At 39.8% G+C, this 19,583-nt stretch overlaps 1 protein-coding gene across 2 annotated transcripts in view; it reads right to left on the bottom strand.

Moving 5' to 3' along the window:
* LOC126278670 (TBC1 domain family member 23) overlaps positions 1–19,583 on the bottom strand; it is a 224,873-nt gene that overhangs the window by 175,294 nt on the left and 29,996 nt on the right. For both annotated transcript variants that reach the window (XM_049978909.1, XM_049978908.1), the window contains exon 2: positions 12,438–12,619. In XM_049978909.1, coding sequence (XP_049834866.1) covers positions 12,438–12,619 — 182 coding nt within the window. The remainder of the gene's footprint in view (positions 1–12,437; positions 12,620–19,583) is intronic.

The raw sequence follows: 19,583 nt of genomic DNA, 5'->3' as shown, positions 1-19,583 counted from the left end.
CATCTACATAACAAAGGCACATTGTCCACTTCAGGTGACTTAGAAGATTATCCGTCATCCGTTCAAAAGTTGCTGGTGCATTACACAAACGAAATGGCATTACTTTAAACTCATACAGACCCTCAGGGGTGATGAATGCAGTTTTCTCATAATGAGCCTTATCTACTTCAATTTGCCAGTATCCCGAGTACAAGTCCATGGTTGACAAGAACTTAGCCCCCTTCAGACAATCTAGTGTATTGTCAATTCATGGAAGAGGGTGAACGTCCTTTTCAGTTATCTTATTAAGCTTCCTGTAATCAACACAAAAGCACCAACTGCCATCCTCCTTCCTGACGAGGACCACTGGTGTCGACCATGGGCTCTGCGTAGGCTGAACGATGTCATTCTTCATTATTTTCTCTATATCGTTGTGAATTATTCGGCGTTCCATGACTGAAACACAGTATTCTCTCTGGCTTATTGGTTGGTGGTCTCCAGTGCTAATCCAGTGCTTCACCATCGATTTGTCTGATTTGCTCTTCACCTGTAGATTGAAGCATTCAAAGAACTCTTGAAGAATGGCAAGTAGCTTCTTCTGTTGTTCCTTAATGAGATCTGGTGATAGTCGAGCTAGAAGATCTTTTCTCATAGTGGTAGCACTAATTTCGCCCACAGACTCAGCATGGGAGGTTTCAATGATGCTCAGCTGTCCTGCAATTAACGGCTCAGTTTTTGCTATGCACATGCTTCTTGGAAGGATCTGTAGTTCTTGGCAACAGTTAACTATACACAATTCACCGAATCTGTTCTTAAATGAGACGACAGAGACTGGGATGACCAAGTTATTCTTCAGTGGTATGTTCCTCTCACATTCCACTACAAGATCCATGGGTTGATGCATGGCATGACACATTACAGTTACTTTTCTAGCACTTACTGCAGAATAATCACTTCATCCAGCACACACAGTCTCCACACATTCTGATGCGCATCTTTCTGTCCACAGTATCTCATCTTGTCAAGGATAATCTTCAAGCGACCATAATCTACAAGGGCTATCCACAAAGTACATTACGTTTTGGAATTAAAAATAAATAAAGTATTGGAATTTTTTTATTATATACAGATGAAAGCCACACTTAAATACTACTTTTCTACATAGTTGCCATTTGAATTGAGGCACTTATCGTAGCGATGGACGAGCTTGGAAATTCCTTCGTCGTAAAATTCGCCGCCTGTGCCTTCAACCACGAGGCGACTGTCTTTTGGGACAGAAAAGGTGTGATTTTTGTAGATTTCCTGGAAAGAGGCACTACAATAAACTCTCAAAGCTATTGCCAAACTCTGCACAACATCAGAAGAGCAATACAAAACAAGCGCAGGGGAAAGTTGGGCTCAAAGATCTTGCTGATTCACGACAACGCCTGGGCCCACATGGCAAATGCCACTCGTGAAGTTCTCGAATCTTTTAAGTGGGAGTTGTTTCCTCATCCACCATACAGTCCCGACCTGGCACCGAGCGACTTCCACTTATTCCCAGCAATGAAGACGTGGTTGGCTATGCAGCATTTTGATGACGACGCACAGCTTCAAGAAGATGTAGCCACGTGGTTGAAAGCGCAGGCGGCCGAATTTTACGACGAAGAAATTTCCAAGCTCGTCCATTGCTACCTATGTGCCTTAATTTAAATGGCAACTATGTAGAATAGTAGTATTTAAGTGTGGCTTTCATCTGTATATAATAAAAAACAATTTCCAATACTTTATTTATTTTTAATTCCAAAACGTAATGTACTTTGTGGATAGCCCTCGTATAATCGCCTGAGAAGCTTTCAAAAAGTCCAATCTTAGAATGACGTCATGACTACACCATTGTAAGACGATGAATTCTAAGGGCTGTGTATGGTCACTTATACCCACATGAATTGCATCTTCCTGTAGGTTTTACATATTTCCCATTAGCCACCTTCAGCAGAGATGTTTTGTTGTCGATGAATACAGTTTTATGCAACTGGCGATGGTACCTCTATGAAATGCCGAACATGATGCTCCAGAGTCCACAAGAGCTTGGGTTGGTCAGCCATCCATGAGGATATCGACTTAAATTTCCTATCATTTTTGTAGTGATTGACAGTGGAGGATTTTTCTCTTTAGTGGCCTCACCTCCAAGGAAGGTCGCATCCTTTAATTTTCCAGGTTGTGGCAGCTAGGTGATCAGCTGGAGTTTCTATACGGCGATGGAGACCTTGATCAGCCTGTTGGGGAGCGTACTCTCCAGTGGCTTAGCTTGCGGCGATGTTGATCTATGTCGTCTTGCACCCACATCTTCTTGTTCATCTTTATCGTCCCAGAGTTGGCATCGGCTAAGATCGGTCTGCTGTCTTCTGGCACGGGCGTCATCAAATATCCGCCACCTTTCTCGACAATAGCACACATGTCCCAGTCATCCACAGTGGAGACATACTGGCTGGTTATCCTGGGTCCTCCAGACGTCAGTCTTCTGTGGTGCCCAAACAATGTTTCAGCTGACAAATTTAACTTACTGAGAGGTACAACAGCAAGGAGATTTCATCTAAGCCAGCTGCGACTGGTATTGCAGCATAAAAGAAACTGCTTCATGACAACTCTCAGCTGCACATATTCCAGATAAGCCTAGGCAAGCACACAATAATTCAATAATTCTCCTTATTTTCTTTCAGTTCGAAGATGGCATCCATAGTGTGATGGGCACAATTACAAATTATTCATTCTTGAAAATGTTTTCCAGCTTCTTGTAGGTCCCTGATCTTGCTGATGTGTTTTGTCAGAACTGGGTCATAATGACTCAAGAGCTTTAACATTCCAAGGAAATTTCCATTATTTGAATCTCCAATTTTCTGAGATTAAACTCTGAAGTCAAGCCTCCTTGACCAAGAAATAATTTCACAAGTAACATGAGAGGCCTCATGTCAGTCGGTTGTTCTAAAGATGAGCAAAAGAAGAACATTACCTTATTCCTTCACAGCATCAGCGTGCCTAATGCACATCTTTCACTTTTATGATTCTTCTGGGACAGCTATATACAAACAGAAATATTTCATTTTGTATTTGCTCTTGTAGGCAAAATGTTTCCTGTGTACTTTTTTTGTGTAAATCACCCTGTGATGGAATCACAAGTGCCTTATCTTTGAATGATGTTTGCAAACCTTTAAAATTATAATGACATTTCACAGACATTTCCATGTACATTTGTTGCCAAAATGTTCTGATAAGATTTCCAACACCACTTAAAGAGTGCATATTTTTGACTATCACTAGGTGGTTTTAGTGTACACAGTATAAAGAAAACATTGTGCACTCAAAATTAAACACGAAACGGAACTGAGCCATGTTGGCCGAGCTTTAGGTGCATGACTGTCTCAGTGGCTGGTCATTGCTAGAGTTGTGCTAGTCAGCAGTATGAGGGCATAATGTCAACACAGTCGATTTACCATGCATTAAGGAAGCATGGGTGTTGGAGTGTTGTTCATTTTCTGATGCTGTCTGTTCTACCCTTGGGGATATGGTACACGTAAAATGATTGATGCATGTGCTCCCGTGTTGAAGTTTCTCCCGCTACACCGGATTGCCTGTGGTTCTCCATCACTCTAAAGAATTGAATTTTCCTTCTGGTGCCTCCATGTGAAGTCATTTCAGTGTCACATTTGTGTGTTTTAAAATTTTTTTTTAAATTACAACTTGTCCTCTGTCCACCTGTTTATCAGCAGCGCCTAAAATTAACTGTCATATGTTCTAGGCCACCATGTGTGTTAGTGGCCACTGAAGTCGAAATTGAGTCTGATTTGTATTGGAAGTTGTTGCTTCCCTGACTGATGTATTGAACACAAAATTGCCTATGGCTGTGATAAGTAAATGCTAATAGTCCACTAAATCTTGGCTCTTTTGAATAACTGAGTTCTATAACTCTGGTGAAATTTTGCCCTTTCAGGAAATTTAATACTTATTGTTTCAAATATAATTATGATTGTAGTTGTTTGAGTGGTAGCCCAAGACTTGCTTATTACCTTCTAAGCCCCTTAATGTGTCTGAGGGCTTTGGGATTATTACATTAACTTGTTATATTTTATTGTAAGATCAACTGGTTAATTCTTTTAGTAATTCTTATTTCAAAATTCTTGTTTTTACATGTAAGGTTTGGTTGGGGCTTGGAGCCATGTTCTCTTTGAGCTTCTTGTCTTGGTCTGAGCATTTTCATATGTCCCAGAATTATTATGCATGAATTATATGCTTTCTCTCGTCCTTCTGTGCCATTCGTGGTTTTTGGAGGTGCTGCTCCAGGGTGTTATTTGTTACCTATTGGTCCACTGGGCATAGCCTGTCCACATCAGCTGTGTACAAGTGTGTGGGCATGGTACTGCTTCCCACCTCACTGTAACCTTTGTGATGTTTCAGCCCCCTGGCTCCTATGGCATCCCTCACAAGTTGAGTTTCTACACTACTGGTCATTAAAATTGCTACACCACAAGGATGACGTGCTTCAGATGTGAAATTTAAACGACAGGAAGAAGATGCGGTGATATGCAAATGATTAGCTTTTCAGAGCATTCACACAAGGTTGGCGCCAGGGGCGACACCTACAACATGCTGACTTGAGGAAAGTTTCCAACCAATTTCTCATACACAAACAGCAGTTGACTGGCGTTGCGTGGTGAAACTTTGCTGTGAAGCCTCGTGTCAGGAGGAGAAATGCATACCATCACGTTTCCGACTTTGATAAAGGTAGGATTGTAGTCTATTGCAATTGCGGTTTATCGTATCGCAACATTGCTGCTCGCGTTGGTCGAGATCCAATGACTGTTAGCAGAATATGGATCGGTGGGTTCAGGAGGGTAATACAGAATGTCGTGCTGGATCCCAATGGCCTCGTATCACTAGCAATCGAGATGACAGGTATCATATCCGCATGGCTGCAACAGATCATGCAGCCACGTTCGATCCCTGAGTCAACAGACGGGGACCTTTCAAGACAACAACCATCTACATGAACAGTTCGACGACGTTCGCAGCAACATGGACTATCAGCTCTGAGACCATGGCTGCAGTAACCCTTGACATTGCATCACAGACAGGAGCGCCTGCGATAGTGTACTCAACGACGAAATTGGTTGCACGAACGGCAAAACGTCATTTTTTCGGATGAATCCAGTTTCTGTTTACAGCATCATAATGGTTGCATCCGTGTTTGGTGACACCGCGATGAATGCACATTGGAAGCGTGTATTCGTCATCGTCATCGCCATACTGGCGTATCACCCAGCGTGATGGTATGGGGTAGCATTGATTACACGTCTCGATCGCCTCTTGTTCGCATTGACGGCACTTTGAACAGTGGACGTTACATTTCAGATGTGTTACGATCTGTGGCTCTACCCTTCATTTGTTCCCTGCGAAACCCTACATTTCAGCAGGATAATGCATAAAAGCATGCTGCAGGTGCTGTACGGGCCTTTCTGGATACAGAAAATATTCGACTGCTGCCCTGGCCAGCACAATCTCCAGATCTCTCACCACTTGAAAATGTCTGGTCAATGGCGGCCGAGCAACTGGCTCGTCACAATACGTCAGTCACTACTCTTGATGAACTTTGGTATAGTGTTGAAGCTGCATGGGCACCTGTACGTGTACACGCTATCTACACTCTGACTCAATGCCCAGGCATATCTAGGCCGTTATTACGGCCAGAGGTGGTAGTTCTGGGTACTGATTTCACAGGATCTATGCACCCAAATTGAGTGAAAATGTAATCACATTTCAGTTCTAGTATAAAATATTTGTCCAATGAATACCCGTTTATCATCTGCTTTTCTTCTTGGTGTTGCAATTTTAATGGCCAGTAGTGTATCTTGCAGCAATTGGGCATAATTCACCCAGTAGTGCCCATTATTCTAAACCATCTTATTCAAACCTGGCCCGCCATACCTACCCCTTCCATGATTCCTTGTCTGAAGTTTGGTTTATATGTAACAGTTTCAAGAATGATGTAATGCTCAATTGTTAAATGGTACTTTATTACTTTTCCACATAAGTAGCTTGAATATGCCCAAGTGCCTTTCCTGATTAAGCTAATATGTTTTCAGAATTATGTGATTCACTTAGACCATTGGTATAAGAAATTTATTTATACAGAACCTATTTGTGCATTGTTTACCTGTAAATCTGAATTGAAGAGTTTCCATTTCTAATATATGTTTGAAAGATGCTCTATATTTGTGGTGGTAAGACGGACTAAGAGAATTCGAAAGAAATGTGTTTTGCCAGGTAACCTTCTCTGATTGATCAAACATGTTTTCAGAATTATGTTATTCAATATTGCCCAATGTTATAAAAATTTTATTTTTCTATTTATTTATACTGAACCTATTTGTGCATTGTTTACCGTTAAATCTGATTTGAAGATTTTCCATTTTAATGTATGTTTGAAAAATGCTCTGTATTTACAGTGATAAGATGGAATAAGAGAATTTAGAAGAAATGTGTTTTTTGGCAGGCAGCTGAATTATAAGATTTAACTGTGCAATAAAATATTGTTGGACTCGTGTGACAAAACAAATTACTTGGATAAATGGCTTGCTCTTTCCCATGCCCACTTAGCTGTTCCTTTATCTTGGGGTATCAATTGACATTTCAAGAACTGTATGGTCTCTATGACTCTCACTGACTTCAGTCAGTCAGTACTTAAAAATGTTTCCCTGGTGCACACAAAAAGTTACTCCTATATATGACATCTGTTCAAAAAATTCTGGAACTTCGTTAACAAAATTTTTCTATACTTACCTTTTACTTACTGCGCATGGTCGCCTTTGAAATATACTCCTCCACAATTAATACACTGCTTCCAACGTTGTTTCCATTTCCGGAAGTGGTCTTGGTAGGCCTCTTGCTGGATCATGTGAAGTGCCGTCTACAAGTTTTCTTTTATCTCATCTATTGTTGCAAATCTTTGTCCTTTAAATGAGGTTTTCAACTTTGGAAATAAATTTTAAAAAAGGTTGCAGGACCCATGTTTGTAGAGTAGGAGAATGAGGCAGCACGGTGCTTTTGTTTTTTTGTGCAATAGTCACACACAAACAGGGATGAATGAATTGGTACATTATCGTGATACCAAGAGTCGTGAATTCTCTGACCAAATTTCAGGCTGTTTCCTTCTCACATCTTCTCGCAGGCATCGCAACACATCTCAATAGTACCATTGATGAACAGATTGTCCCTGTGGTACAAGTGCATGATGAACTAATCCTCCAAAGTCAAACAAAATTGTCAGTTTGGCTTTGACATTTGACCTGACCTGATGAGCATTTTTTGGTCTTGGAGAACTTTTCCCAACCTACCGCAAAGATTGAACCTTGGTCTCAACATCATAACTGTTGACCCATGTCTCATCACCAGTTATGATTCTCTATGGAGCATCTTTTTCTCATTTGCACAATCGAAAAGCTCTTAAAAGATTGTGAGGCGAAGGTCTTTCTGGTCTTGGCTCAAGAGCTGCATGATGAACTTGGTGGCAGCACGATGCATTCCAAGACGCCGTGTTGGTTTCATAACATCATCCAACTAAAATGTTACATACTTTTGCAATCTCTCAGTTAGTCCGCCTTGACTAGGATGCAAAATTTTTCTGACATTTGTGACATGAGCGTTATCAGTAGACGTCAAAGAACGTCCTGAATAGGAGTCATCTGTAACTTCAGTTCAGCCATTCTCAAACCACGTGAACCATTCGAAACTCCGAGTACAGCTTAAGCAATCATTACCGTAGAATTCCTGCATCATTTGATGTGTCTCTGTAAAGGTTTTCTTGAATTTCAAGCAAAAGTTAATGCAGATGCATTGCTCCTCTAACTCTGCCATGTCGAAATTCACAAACTGTGCGACAATGTTCGACTCAATAGAGCACTGAACAATAACCAACAGACATACAATAATGAAATTTCTGGCAATTACACATTAAACACATGTATATGCAGGAATGCCAAACTCATTTCGTTCCAACACACCATTATCACGAAATTACAAATGCTCCGGAATTTTTTGAACAGACCTCGTATGTCAATGAGTCTCCATCAGAAAAAAATGCTGTGTCCTCTCTTTTGATACTAATCATTTGTGTGGTACTATCTCAAATGGTTTCAAGAAATACTCTACCTACTTTACAACCTAGATCCATCAGTTTCTTTCTTCATTTTCTAACCTCATGTGACTACTTTTTTCTCATAATGCACTTACTTTGATTTCTGTTACTATTTTCAATATCTTCCAGTATATCTTTTTCTTCCTCCTCCTTTTTCTTCTTCTTCTTCTTCTTCTTTAAGGTTTTGGTGTAATTTTGGTTCCTTTCCCGGAAAACAGATTTCAAGTAAGGTAAAGACCATGTGTTGTATTTTTTCATTCATGTCACAAGCAGAGTATACATCACTCTATTTCATTTCTTTAACAAGATAATACCTAAAATTATCAATGTTTGGTTTAGTGGCTACCCCCTGATCTCTATTTAGTAGTTTCTGTATCCTGACCAATTTTAAAGTTGTACATAAGGAATTGCTATCATTGTCTGAGAGTCAATTGATTACTGGTTTTGTAATATTTTTTTCATTATACGATTCTATAAACATATTATCAATGCCTATTTTTGAGCAGTTTGCTACCCTACTTAGAAAGTAGGAATTAAGGTGAATGATAATATTACTGCTTTCAATAAATTCTTAATGGAAGAGTTTTAAAAATAAGTTTTTACCAACTCATAGGAGATGCAAATGTCAAATGATAATATCCAACATGTGAGAAGAGGTAATAACACAGGAAGAGACATTAGTGATAGATGGTACGCTGTAGTTGCATGCACACCACTAGTTAGAGAGAGACAAACTGTTATGCTTTACAAAGCACCACAGTAAATCTGCCTGCCATACTTGCCACTATCTGCTCTCCTCATATCATTAATAAAATTCCTTTTCATTGTATATTTGATGTAATTTGACACTTAGAATTGGACTCACAGCTAGAAAGAATTCACTCATTAATCACACAAGATTTATATATCATTGTCTGCTACAACACAAGGAATTACATCCAAAGCTACGAAGCACAGATTACATGTGTTAGTAGTGATGAAAATACAAAGGGAAGAATTCTGAAGTGTGGAATCAATTCTATTTGTACTGATGAGACACACAGTCTCAATAACAATGATCTTAACTGGAAATGGATTATGTGTGGCAAGGATTTCCACACAGGTTCCTCATACATAACAGAAATGACCAAGTGGTAGTGTCATTTTCCAAACTTTCATTAAATTTTTTGGATCAAACTTGGCAAGAACTTTCTGTAACATGTGGAAGGTTATAATGATAACACCACAAACAAGTGACTACAGCATCCGTAGATGTATGAAAAAAGTAAACACTGAAGTAAGATGCCAAGAGAAACAAATAGAAGTGTACAGGAGCAACAACACACCATTACAGGAGACAGATGTTCCTGCTTTTAAAATCATACTCCCTGCTATAAAATAAAGTCTAGAATACGATTCTGGTACAGCACAGTTTTGGGCATACTTTCTGGAGAACTATGTCCATAGCATACACTGATGTGCAAATAGCTACAGATTTCATGCTATGCTGATCATCAACATGCTCACTGACAGACTGCACCATACCTTAAAATACATTTAGCTGGCAAGAAATGGTGTGAAACAAGTGGATAAATCTCTGTTTGTACTTACGTCTTTTGTCAAAGAAAAATTTTCTAATCAGTTTAGAGTGCTTGTGAAACAAAAATTCATTAACAAAATCAAATATGTCTGTTGCAGAAATAAACAGACTGCAACAATACACAGGCTTTCATTACTGAGGAGAAATGTAGCTGGATAATATCATCTCCCTAAAATGAAAATGACAATCAGGTGGAATGCAGATGCTCATTGTGTGTACTAAATGGCAGTGCTTGGTATGCATGGATATTTGTCCTTCATAGCTGACTGGTCAGCAGGGCTGGCTGCCATGCAGGGGGGCCTAGGTTCAATTCCCGGCCAGGTTGGAGATTTAATCCACTTGGGGACTGGGTATTGTCATCCTCCTCATCATTTCATCATTATTAATGTGCAAGCTGCCAAAGCAGCAACAAATCAAAAGACTTACAACAGGGAGCTAAATACACAAGATGATGTAACCCACACAAAAACTCCCCAACCTCATTCATTCATTCATTCACATGTCACATGTTGAACCACTTGTCTGTCATTCTCAGCCTTCAATAATCCAGAAAATTACAATAATCTGATTATAGTCCAGTAGTTATTCAACAATGGAAAAAAAGGAAATATTGGCCCAAGTCAGTGCATACCAAACTTAACAGAAAAATGGGGTTGAACCGGTTTCAAGGTGTTACGCTTCATTATAGATGTTTAACAAGCAAAGGAAGTAGAAGTTTCCAGAATGCATACAGTTTCCTTAAAAGTGATGTTATATGTAGTTCAGAGCCAGAACAATAAGTCACTCATGCCAAAAGCTGATGATATATATATATATATATATATATGAGAAAACAACCGGACTGTTTTGTAAAAACCCATTTTGAGAGAAACTAAGTATACTTTGAAACATTCTGGATAACTGCTTTTATTTTAATATTTTATTAATTATCATAGTCTACCGATTGAAAATTGTTTTGTGATATTATTTAGTAACAGAACTTGAAAACAATAATAATTCTCTGCTCAACAATTACCAAAATGAGGTAGCTATTTCAGTTACTGATTCACTGACTTCCTTCACCTGTTGCAAAAATCCTGTGAAAGCGGTATTTTGCTGTTTACTGCCAGCAGTAGTGCCTCTGCTTTACTCATACCTTTCATAACATCGTCACGTGAATGGTAACTGTCAAAACATAATAATTCAGATGTACTCTTAACATGATGTTAAGAACCAGCTGTGCTCATAATTTACATTAACTTTGGGCAAATAAATAACCCACTTCACAGTTAACAAATATCTGTCTCATTTGCAAGCAACGGAACACTTTATTTCCAGTCGATTTCGGTTGAAAAAATGCAGTATTTGCTGTGGGGCATTGTGGAATGTTTCTGCTTCGGCACCTATAGTTTCATGGACTACCAACATGTGGGTGCACTTCACAATGGTGTCTGTATCAGAGGTGTGGTCCAAGCAGAAAGCTGCCATTGAGTTACTTTTGGAAGAAAACCCGGGCATCGCAAATATTTATATGAGCCTGCAGAATGGTGCTTGCAGAATGTCAACAGAGATGTAGCACTGAACAAAAGCACCATGAGTTGTCAGGTCATCACAGCAACTAGGTCAACCAAACGTGTCCAATATCACACGTGCTGGAATACACACACACACTCATACGAGTTGATCAACAGATCACAATTAAACACCTCACTGCACAACTTAACATCTCTGTCAGTAGTGCTGACACACAAATCCATCAATTACGGGACTCAAAGGTGTGGGCCCACTGGGTTCCTCGCTGCCTAACAGAAGACAATAAAGAGCAACAAAAGACACTCTGTGCAGAACTGCTTGCATGTTACAAGGCTGATCAAGACAATTTTTTGTTGATCATCATCGCAGGCAATGAAACATGGGTTCTCTACTTCTGACTGGAAACAAAATGACAATCCATTGAGTTGTGCCACTTCACCTCAACTCCAAAGAAAAAGTTCAAAGCCGCACTTTCAGCTGGTAACACCATAGTGACAGACTCCTGGGACTCTGGAGGGGTTATTCTGTTAGAGTCCTTCCTCACAGTGCTCCAATCAACTCTAAAATGTATTGTGTTACCCTCAAGGAATTGAAAAAAGAACTTCAGGGTGTTCATTGCCAAAAAAATGCAAATGAATGTCTCCTGCTCCATGACAACACAAGGCATCACACAAATATTGCACATGAGAGAGGAGCTTACAAAACTTCATTGGACTGTTCTTCCTCATCGGTCCTACAGCCTGGGTCTCGCAGCTTCTTACTGCCATCTGTTTGGCCCACTGAGAGATGCACTCCTTAGGAAGCTGTACTTTGATGATTGGGAGGTTATTGATGTAGCAAAACGTTGGCTACGACATCAACCAGTAGAGTGGTATCATGTGTGCATACAGCTCCTCCAAGTAAGGTGCATAAGGCCGTCATATTGAATGGAGATTATGCTGAAAAACAGCCAAAAGAGTGGGGGAATAATATGTTGTATTGGAATCCTGAGTATAACCTAAGTGCTTTCAGAAAATAATGTGTTGCATTACTTATTGAATGCCCCTCATATATTCGGATGTTCATTTTATCAACATATACTGATTTATATGCAGTGGTTCATCAATCCATCCCCACGCATTTGCAAAGCTATCTTGTATGTGGTCATTTAGTAACACTAAGTTTTGCAAAATAAATGATTATATAACATGTACTCACCAACAAACTGCTGACACTCATCTCTTAAGGCTATCTGTTGTGGAAGATCGAATACATCATTAAACAAGACCATCTGATTTCCCTTGTCAAGCACACCCAATGCCTTCTGCCATTCCTCTGGACGTAAGGCATCGTCAGGAATCTCGTCTTCACCAAGGAGGGCATTCTCCAAGTCTTGCATCCTTAAACAAATTCACACAAGTAATTAAACATACACATCTGCTGGAAATTTAAGGCCTTTTCTTGCAAATTCAGTCATAAAATATATTTTTTAAAAGTAATTTCAGAAATATTTTGATTAGCACATAATTAATAAGTAGAAAATCATATTTACAAGAAAGAGTTTGCAGCCTGAACCACTATTGCACGTACTTTCAAATTCCAGAAGTCTGGAAAAATTGCTAGAGGCTGGTGTCAGAAAAGATTAGTTTGGGTTCTGGAGAAATATAGGAACACATGGGGCAAAAAAAGGTTGAAGGTTTAGAAGAAAGCTTTAGCCAGTGCTGACTAGAAATTCTGAAGCTAGTAGGAATAAAATACAGGGTGCGAAAACTATTAACAAGGTGTAAAAAAGTCAGACTGCTGTTCCACGAGTTGAAGAATATGAAAGGGAGTCATACAGGGTTGCAGCTTATCTCCAGCGTTATTCACTCTGTACACTGAGCAAGCTGCAATTGAAACCAGAGAAAAATTTGGAAAGAGAGTTAAAGTTTGGGAAGAAAAACTAAGACTCTGGAGTTTGCTAAAGATATTTTAATCCTGTCAGTGACAGCAAAGGACTTGGGGAGTTCAGTTGTACATGACAGATAATGTCTTGAAAAGCGTTTTGACGATCAACATCAACAAAAGCCAAGGGCACTTGAGTCAATTAGAATTTGAAAACGAGAAACAAAGTAGTCAATGAGTTTTGCTGTTTAGGCTTCAAAATAACTTACTATGACACTAGCAGAGAGGATATACAACACAGACACGCAATAACAAGAAATATGTTTCTGCATAAGAGAAATTTGTTAACAATGGCTACAAACTTACATGTCAGGAACTTTTCCTTGAGGTATTTGTCTTAAGCATAGACTTGTACCGTAGTGAAATTAGGATGATAAATATTTCAGGCAAGAAAAGAATAGCAACTTTTGAAGCGTGATGCTATAAAAGAGTGCCAAAGATTAAATGGGTAGATTGAATAACTAATGACTAACTACTGAATGGAAGTGGAGAAAAAAGGAATTTATGGTACAACTGTCTAAAACAATGAATAAGTTGATTGGACATACATGGGGCACTAAATAATTCGCAATTTGGTAATGGAGCAATGTGTCAGGGGTAAAAATTGTAAAGAATGATCAAGGATCAAATGCAGTGAGCAGGTTCAAATGAGTGCAGGTTGTGATAGTTATGCAGAGATGAAGAGACGTCACTGGGCAGACTAGTGTGGTGAGCAGCACCAAACCATTATTCAGATTGGAGATGACAACACTGATGTCGACACCTTTTTCATATGCCTAAAGAATAAAGTGTTAACTGACAACAGTTAGGTATTAAGAGTACGGCACAGTAAACAAACAAAACTTATTTACTGAGGATAATATTGTAGCTTTCATTACCAGTTTTACTTGTGGGTCCATATAAGACAACTGCAAAGTAAATAAACAAGCTTTTTTCTGTTTTCAGTTCACAGTGGACGAAATTTAAGTTTACTACAATGACAAAAATCAGGACAAACTGGGAAAAAATGACCTATGGACACTGTCCCGCATGAGGGAAAAAAAAACAGGGCACTTTGCATACCAAGTGCTACTCACAATTTAGATCTTTTGCTTGTGTACTGATACTGACAACCAACTCGCTGACAAATTGTATGACGCTGTTCAGAGGATTACAGAGAAATAGTAAAGAGTGTGGATGAATGCATTATGAGCTCATTAATTATGCTTGCCACACTATGAGGAATTGGATCCTAACAAGAAGAGACAACTCATCTGCCTAAGCAACTGTTAAGAGTAGAATGGATTTTCACTCTTTGTGGAGTATGTATTGATTTGAAATCTCCTGGCAGATTAAAACTGTGGGCTGCACTGAAACTTAAACCTGGGACCAGGTACAGTACAGTTTCAATCTGCCAGGAAGTTTCAACACTTAAGATCTTTAAATACACTGTTTAACAAAAAAGTGAAGCACCCAGAAGACATCATCGAATGACAGTGTATCTTCAAACGCCATCAGCAGGTGTGTAAATGAAAGTTTCAATTCTCTGTGACACACAGTATGGCCACAAGAATGCATTAGTATTATTGCCAGCCCTGGTAGGGTACACAAGGGAAGCAAAAAACATCAGATGTCGAGTGATCAGTTTAAAGATGTGAAGATACTGCATACTCTTGCGAGACAGTTTTATAGGCACCTGACAGTGTTTAAAAGGGACCTCACTGTGGTTCTCCGCTTGCTCAAATCATGCAATATCCAAATCTGAGGGGCATACAGATGTGACTGTGACCCCTATATAGCACTGTGGAGGAATGTGAGGACAGGTGCACTCACTGACGGGGTTCTGGCTGACCACATCTAATCACCACAATGGTGGATTGCCATTTTGTGCACCAAGCACACTGTAACCCTTCACATCTGTGCCTGCCATCTGAGAACAAGGAACAGGCTCCCTGAAAAATTCTGTGCCATCCTGCACTATTGGACAGAAACTAGTAGCAACCCAACTAGGGAGTTACCATTCAACGGGGGTGATTGCCATTAACACCGCAATACAAATGGCAGCCTTTGGAGTGGTGCCACGACCAGGAACCATGCACCACTGGTGAATCGTGTTCTGCAACGAATTGCAGTTCTGCACAACCACATATGATGGTCGTCAGTGAATATGGCAATGACCTGGTGCGAGGTCCCATTCTTTCAATGTTTTGGAGAGGTAAAGCAATGTTACTCCGTGAGTTCACAGTATGGGGAGCCATCAGGTACGACTCATGGTCACGGCTGGTGGTGACTGATGGAACTTTGATGACACAATGGCATGTCAAGGATAGCCTGCATCCTCATGTGTTACCTCTCGCGAGACAGTGCCATGCCGCCATTTTTCAACTGTAAAATTATCTTCGGCATGACACATGTATTTATGAACTCTTCGTGTGATGTTGAGATACTCTCGTTGCCGGCAAGCTCCGCAGATCTGCCCCAACAGAATGCATGGGGATCAGTTCAGATGTCAACTACATCCCAGCACCAGTGTCCAGGATATCGAGGACCCATTACAACAGGTGCGGGCAAGATTACCCCAGGAAAGGATATGTCATCTTTGTGATACCATTCCTAACCAAACCACAGCACTCCTCAAAGCCACTATCATACTGATAAGTGGGGACATACTGTCAAGTTCTTTGTCAATTTCACTTTATTTTCTAATCACTGCAATAACATCACATACCCACTCTATCAGTGGAGTTTCATTTTGTTTGCTTCTCTCCTTCCGAGTGCTTTCCTCTTTTTGGAAAACAGTGTATGATTCTCTATCTGCATCTATTAACACGGTGTCAAGATGACAACTCAGATATGATCAGTCAGTACAATGAGAGAAGCATCGATTTATTTAGTTATTAAATTACAGTGGTTTTGTTGGCATTAGTGGCCAGGGTTGTACATAAGCCCCAGAGTGCAGAGGAAGTGCAGAACTAGGCAGCAGCCTTAGCAGATAGCTCACAGAGTTAGCAGGCCACGGGGAGGTGAAGGTATGCTGTCAGCAATTTGGTGGGTAGAGAAATGAAATGTCAGAATCCCAACTGGGAGCAGGCTCCTACAGTTACACCTGCCATCGCTGGATGCAGTGGCAGCAAGGGTGTGCAGCTCACTGCAGTGAGTGTGCACAGCCGAACCACGAACCTAAGCATGGCAGTAGCTTTAGTGACATGCAGGAGCAGTGTGTGCCCAAAGAAGGTAGCCGGTCAGGCCCAGGTGTGAAACCTGCACTCACAGATAGGTGTCCCAATGTCAGCAGCAATCAGCCAGTAGGTAGCTCCCCTGCCGGAGTCACCAATTCGACATGCAACGAGCCCAGGCACAAGCCGTAGCAGCTAATGGAGGCGGTATCTAGTGGTGGAAGCTAAACGATCCACGACAACTAGCGTGGCTGTAAGCAGCGACTGGTACTGCAGAGCTAAAATGATTAATATTTACGCGGGCTCATCTCATCACTGTTACAAAAGACGGGAGCCCGGTGCGAGGCTCGGTCAGGTGGCAATCGTGTTGTCATGACCACCACCTGGCTTCTGTCTTTCTGCTGAATTGGCAGCGTTTACAGCTCTCGCTGCGGTATCGGGGCTAGGATGAGTAGAAACCTACCCCACAGCCCATGAGGAGATTTCTGCACTGTCAGCATAGCTTGCACAGAGTTTCTTGTGAAAGAGCATCTGGCCAGCTCCTGTCTACTTCATTCCCTGATGTTTCTTGTGTCAACCTGCAGTGATGTCTTCTGCTAACCTGCTTGTGGGTGTCCACTGCCAAACCGAGAGAGACTTTGGCACTACAGACTCACAATGTAGCCAAAACTGTACACTGATCCTTCAAAAACTGTACTCCACTCATTCTGTGTGCAGCTAATGAAAAAATTGGATAATTTATCAAATTAAAATTAATTAAAACCAGAGAGTGAATCAATATTTTAAAAAATCAAACATTTTTTCCAATCAAAAATCTTGAATGTTCTCTGTACATTGCTTCACGGCTATTAACGTTCCATTTTTTGTGACAGAGTTTTTGTAGTTTTGTTACCTTTTTAATGTGAATTCTTGGTTTCAGATATGTTCTAATGATATGTTTCGGACACTGTTGCATGCCAAATGTCTTGTTATAAAACTTCCTATAACTCTAATATTTCCTATCCAGGAATAGCTTTTAATTGTTAGTTTATTAAACATCATAGTCCCAATCCCAATATCAGATTGTTTAACTACTTCACTACTCAAACACAGACTTAAAAAGAAAAATAATAGTAGTAGGGAAAATACAAAGAGAGAGAGAGAGAGAGAGAGAGAGAGAGAGAGAGAGAGAGAGAGAGAGAGAGAGAGAGAGTGAGTGGGGGGGGGGGGGGGGAGGGGAGGAGGAGGAGAAGAAGAATAGTAAAGGAAGAGAAGAAAGATAACAGAAAAAAATAAATTTAAGAAAAGGGGTAGCAGGAAGGGGGGGAGGGGGCAAAAGAAGCATGTGACTACTGAATCTACACTAATAATAAATCTGTAAAAGAACTGCAGTGTCTGTCTGTCTTTGAACACACTAATCTCCAAAACCAACAGACAAACTTTGTGGGGTTTTTGCAGGTAACTTTGGCATAGTTTGGGGCACCATATAGGCTTCATTTCATCAAATTCAAACCACAGAAAAAAAAAAAGATACTGTGACTGGAAATTTTACTAAAGCTTCGCCTGTATGTCTGAACACGTTAATGTCCAAAACTACTAGACACATTTTTATGTGGTTTTCACCAGTAACTTCGCCACAGCTAGGGCACCGTATAGGCTATATTTCATCATCCCACATCTATTCTGAAATCACCAGACCAATTTACACCAAACTTAGTATACCATCACTTACTGCATGGAAAGACTCACTTTGGGGGTAAGAAAGGGTGGAGGTGGAGAAGAAGTGTGGGCAACAGCACGTGAATACCCAGATTTTATTATTCCAGTATTTGAGAACAAGAGCACTTTGCTATTTGCAACAAACTTTACACGCAATTTCACATCTTTATCAAATTTTTCTTGCCGACACCCTCCACATAATGATGAAAGTTTATTGCTTACTACATTTTTGCACCGAGAATGACTTAACTTATTACTTCTTTACTACAAACTGTATTTGTACTACAATTTGCAGACAATGGTCATGTATACCACTGAATGAACCTGCAAAATTACATCATACAATACACAGTTCAGGATATATGATGTCATAAACACTAAGGTGTGTGGAAAACTTAAGCATCTTGTATGGTGTTTAAATTTATTATTACTAACCCACTGAATTGATTTTGATTAAATTTGGTAAGGGGATAGCTTGAACCCTGAGGAGGAACACAGGCTACTTTAGAAAGTCAGTAGTGAAAGATACTTGGCCTATTGATTTGAAGAGTATTACGCAAATAAGGGAAAAATATTTACTCTTGGAAAAAAGCTATTTAGTCTTTGACTTTTGAACTTTATCATATTTGGTTAATATGTTCTATGTGATACAATTCACAGGCATGAATACAATGTTTATACAATTTTAAACATGTTTAATGTATACTTCCACACTATTTGTTCTATAATGTATAGGTTGTATAATGTATAGCTACTGTGTACTATCCAGTATTTGACAATGAGAACACTCACTGACTTTAAGTGAACTCTACACATAAGTTCACACCTCTACAAGATCTCTTTTTGTCGACACTCTCCACAAAATGATGAAAGGAAGAAAAAAAATTATTGCTTACTACATTTTTGTTCTTCAGGCAATAAAACTGTCCCTTCAGGCTTGACATGTTAATTTATTATTTCTTTACTACAAACTGTATTCGCGTCACATTTTGGAGGCAGTGTTCATGTACAGCACTGAATATACATGGAAAATTTTATCACTATACAGCACACAGTTGAGGATATACAATGTCAAACACTACATGGAAAAAAAAACAACAACAACTTCCACAATGTGCACAACATTTGAATTTATTACTTCTTAGATACTAACTCTACTCTCAACACATTTAGCACACAGTATTCACATATAATGCTGAATGTATCTACAAAATTATATCATTGTATGGCACAGAGAGCAAGGGGGAGCAGGAGGTGAATAGAGAAAGGGAAAAAAGGAGATGGAGAGAGAGAGAGAGAGAAGGGGGAAAGGGGGGAGTAGCAAACAGAGACAGAGGGATGGGCAGGAGGAATCTGACTAATAGAACTGAAATAAATAATACCTGGGCAATGCCTGGTACTCAGTTATAAGAATAGCGAAAAAATTAAAGTGATAATGCAACATTCGTGTTAATGGTGGTCTTAGAAATCACATAAAGTGTTAGTGTCAAATGTGATTGTCAGATTGTGTTTACGCTGTCCCAGTTGAGTTGTCATTCACCTATCAAACATATTCGAGTCGTTTCAC

The sequence above is a fragment of the Schistocerca gregaria genome, chromosome 6, assembly GCF_023897955.1.
Source record: "Schistocerca gregaria isolate iqSchGreg1 chromosome 6, iqSchGreg1.2, whole genome shotgun sequence".
Lineage (NCBI taxonomy): Eukaryota > Metazoa > Arthropoda > Insecta > Orthoptera > Acrididae > Schistocerca > Schistocerca gregaria.
The sequence above is the reverse complement of the archived record's forward strand: the minus strand, read 5'-3'. Positions and strand labels throughout refer to the sequence as shown.